At 56.8% G+C, this 2,983-nt stretch overlaps 1 protein-coding gene across 1 annotated transcript in view; it reads right to left on the reverse strand.

Annotated features, from left to right (window-relative positions):
* LOC104501767 (voltage-gated potassium channel subunit beta-1-like) overlaps positions 1–2,676 on the reverse strand; it is a 31,723-nt gene extending 29,047 nt beyond the window's left edge. Inside the window, exon 1 of the mRNA XM_010145635.1 lies at positions 2,456–2,676. Within this exon, the coding sequence (XP_010143937.1) occupies positions 2,456–2,676 (221 nt within the window). The remainder of the gene's footprint in view (positions 1–2,455) is intronic.
* Between the last annotated feature and the right edge of the window lie 307 nt (positions 2,677–2,983).

Below are 2,983 nucleotides of genomic sequence, written 5' to 3' on the forward strand. Positions count from 1 at the left end.
ATCCCAGGAGCAGTGCGGGAGCGGCGGGACAGCCCTGCTGGGGGCCGGCGGCAGTGCTGAGGGTCTAAGGGAGGAGCGGGCATCGGTATTTTTAGCGTCAAACAAGGGGCAGCTTTGCTGGCACATCATTCAAAGCAGTGCACGCTGCACAGCTTAGCATCAGGGACGTAATTTGAGCAGAAAATAAATCGGGAAGGACTTCAGCTTCAGATGTAAGGGAGCTGAGCACTTGGCAGGATAATTGTGGCAGCCGTTGGGAAAAGCCTTTGGCTTCTCCAAGCTCTGGATTTCCCTCAGACTGAGGAACCAGCCCCGCAGATGAACACGAGTCACCTGGTAGGTGCTGGTAGGCACCTTCCCTAACGAAAGGTTATCTCGATTCCACAGCATCGCAGCTGAGCCTGGGGGTCCAGTCAGCAATCCCTCCAAAGTCCCCTTCGCTGCTTCCGCGGGGGGAGAAGCCAGCTCTAGATATCGAGAGATTTGGGAGCAGAAACAGGGATTAGTCACAAAGACAAACCGTCAGCCTTGTCACCACGGGGATGCTATTCCTGATGCATCCTCCAGGTCTGGGGCAGCCAGGGCGGGGGGAGCACAAGGGCTGTGCCAAACACCAGCGGGGGAGCCCAGCCCTCGCTTTTGGAAGCTGGTCTGGATATAAGGCAGGAAGGATCGCAGAGGCCAGATGCAGAGGCTGTGGGAGCGTTTGTGTCCTGCAGGCAGCAAAGACTTGGACACTGATAGGGCCAGGGCGCACGGGAGATCAGCAGAGAGAGCTGAGGACAGTTAGTACACGGTGTCCGTAAACCACCACTTGGTAACATATCACACCTCCAAGTGACATGGAAAAGACACAACTCCCAAAGATGCGCTTAGGGGGGAAACTGAGGCAGGGAGGTGCAGTGGTTTAGAGAGGGCTGCGGGAGGGGAAAAGGGTCACAGGGAGCTCCTGGCTGGCACTGCCCCACCAGCCTCTAGTCCACTGGGGCCAAAGGATGCGGTTAAAGGACAAGTTATACTGATTTTGAGAGCCACCTCTGGGTGACGGGACCACCAGCCCCCCTAGAGCCCTGAGCTGCCCAGCCACCCCTCAACACCCCATCGAGCTGGGAGCTGGCTCCAGCAGATACTCATCAGCATTTCTGCTCTCGCCAGCTCGCTTCTGGTGCCGACACCATGCCCAGGAGCCAGCATCAGGGGCGTGCAATGCTCCTGCTGAGAGCTGGTCCCGGCTGAGCGACAGGACCCAGCAGGGGAAAGGCCGGGCTTCCACTGGGGCAAAGCCTCTGCGTTAATTATCAACTGTCCAAGCAACTCACAGCAAATTACACCTAAGCATGCCATCCTCTCTGTGTCCATACGCCCTGTCCCTGCGATTCCCGGAGGGTTAATATTGACATTTCAGAACTACAGGGTTGCCTAAACCAAGCCCTAGCACTGGGCTTGAATCTCGTGCAGCAGAGCTAGAGCCGGCTTGGTCCACAGTGGTCCGAAGGACTGTAAAATCACTGTAACTGCAAAACCACGTCCTCGCCCCGTGCCACTCCCTCCGTGCGGGTACGACTGGCTGCGCAGAGCATCGGCCATCGTTCCATGGGCTGGGAACAAGCACACCTAAAGTTGCCCGGAGCCCTGTGCCTCTTGCCACCCTCCCGACACCCGTGGAGACCCCTCGTGCCGGCCCAGGGCTGCTCTGCCTTGGGCAAGGGGTGCAGAGCATCCCCAGGCTGTTCCCTCCTCCCGGTGCCAATAACGTCACCCAGCAACTGCTGGAGGGGACATCCTGAACAGGCAAAAGCCAGCCACCAAAGTCACAGAAATCCCTCCCGCTTCCAGCTGAAGGCAGGGCAGAGGAGCTTACCAGCTGCCGAGAGCCCCAGGCTGAAGTCTCAGCCCTTCATTATTTTTCCTGCCTAGGTCAGGAGTAGTAAGACTGTGTAAGCTGCGGGACGCATTTTATAGGAATCCCCAGGATTGTTTTTTCTGCCATTCACCTCAGGCTGGCTTTGATCTCATCCTCAGGGAGCCAGGGGAAGTCGGTAAGCGATCTCTGAGGTGACATGGTACCCAAGGTAGACACTCCTTTTTGCTCCACACAACAAACTGCAAACGAACTTTCCCTGCCCAGCCCCAGACACGCTCTGCTAATTGATTCTTCTGCTCATTAGTACCAATATAAGTCATATTGAGCACTTAATACAACCATCTTAACCCCACCATCTTAAATGCCCCACGCTGTATATAATCTACCCAGGCAAGCGCGGTTCAATCACAGACCCCTGTGCCCAAACACGGGCACCAAATGCTATTCGGTCACAGACGAGTTCAAAAGCCTCAATCCCCTCAGTGAGTAGCTCCTCTGCACAGCCAGCTGTGGCCAGGCAGGAAATTCTTTAGAGGCGAAGTACAGAGCTATGACACCACGACGGAACAAAGAGCGATACCGGGACCATACCTATATTTCATGCCCGTTTGCTTTGCGGTGGATTCTTTTAATGAAATGTGGTGCTGAGGGGTAAATGTCCCCAGGCTGCGAGCGATAATCGCCACGGTCCGAAATTTTGCCCGGGCCGCATTCACTACATTCGGGGTAGTGGTGTTCTGCTTGCTGATGAGTCTGTCTTCACCATTTCGACTCTTCAAGTTGTGCTCTGTGCAGGCGATGGACACTTGCATTGCGCCCTCGGAACACCTTTAGTCGCCGTCCAGGATGCAGCCAGAGCCCCCGGCCGCCCCGACACGGGCTGCAGCCTGCCCAGCAGCGCAGGGCTCGGTCCCTAATGCTGCCGCGGAAACCTCCCGACCTTGGACTTCCAGAAGCAGCCGAGGCAGTGGTGGTCTCCGGGAGAGCCGGGCTGCGTCCCCGCGATGCCGGGAGGAGAGAAGCCCCGAACTTGACACAGCAGCAGCAGAAGCAGGTTTCGGCTTGCACTCAGATCTCCCCTTGCAGTATTCGCTGCTGCTTAGACAACAGCATCCATCC

This window comes from Buceros rhinoceros, unplaced genomic scaffold, assembly GCF_000710305.1.
Source record: "Buceros rhinoceros silvestris isolate BGI_N320 unplaced genomic scaffold, ASM71030v1 scaffold2431, whole genome shotgun sequence".
In the NCBI taxonomy this organism is placed as follows: domain Eukaryota; kingdom Metazoa; phylum Chordata; class Aves; order Bucerotiformes; family Bucerotidae; genus Buceros; species Buceros rhinoceros.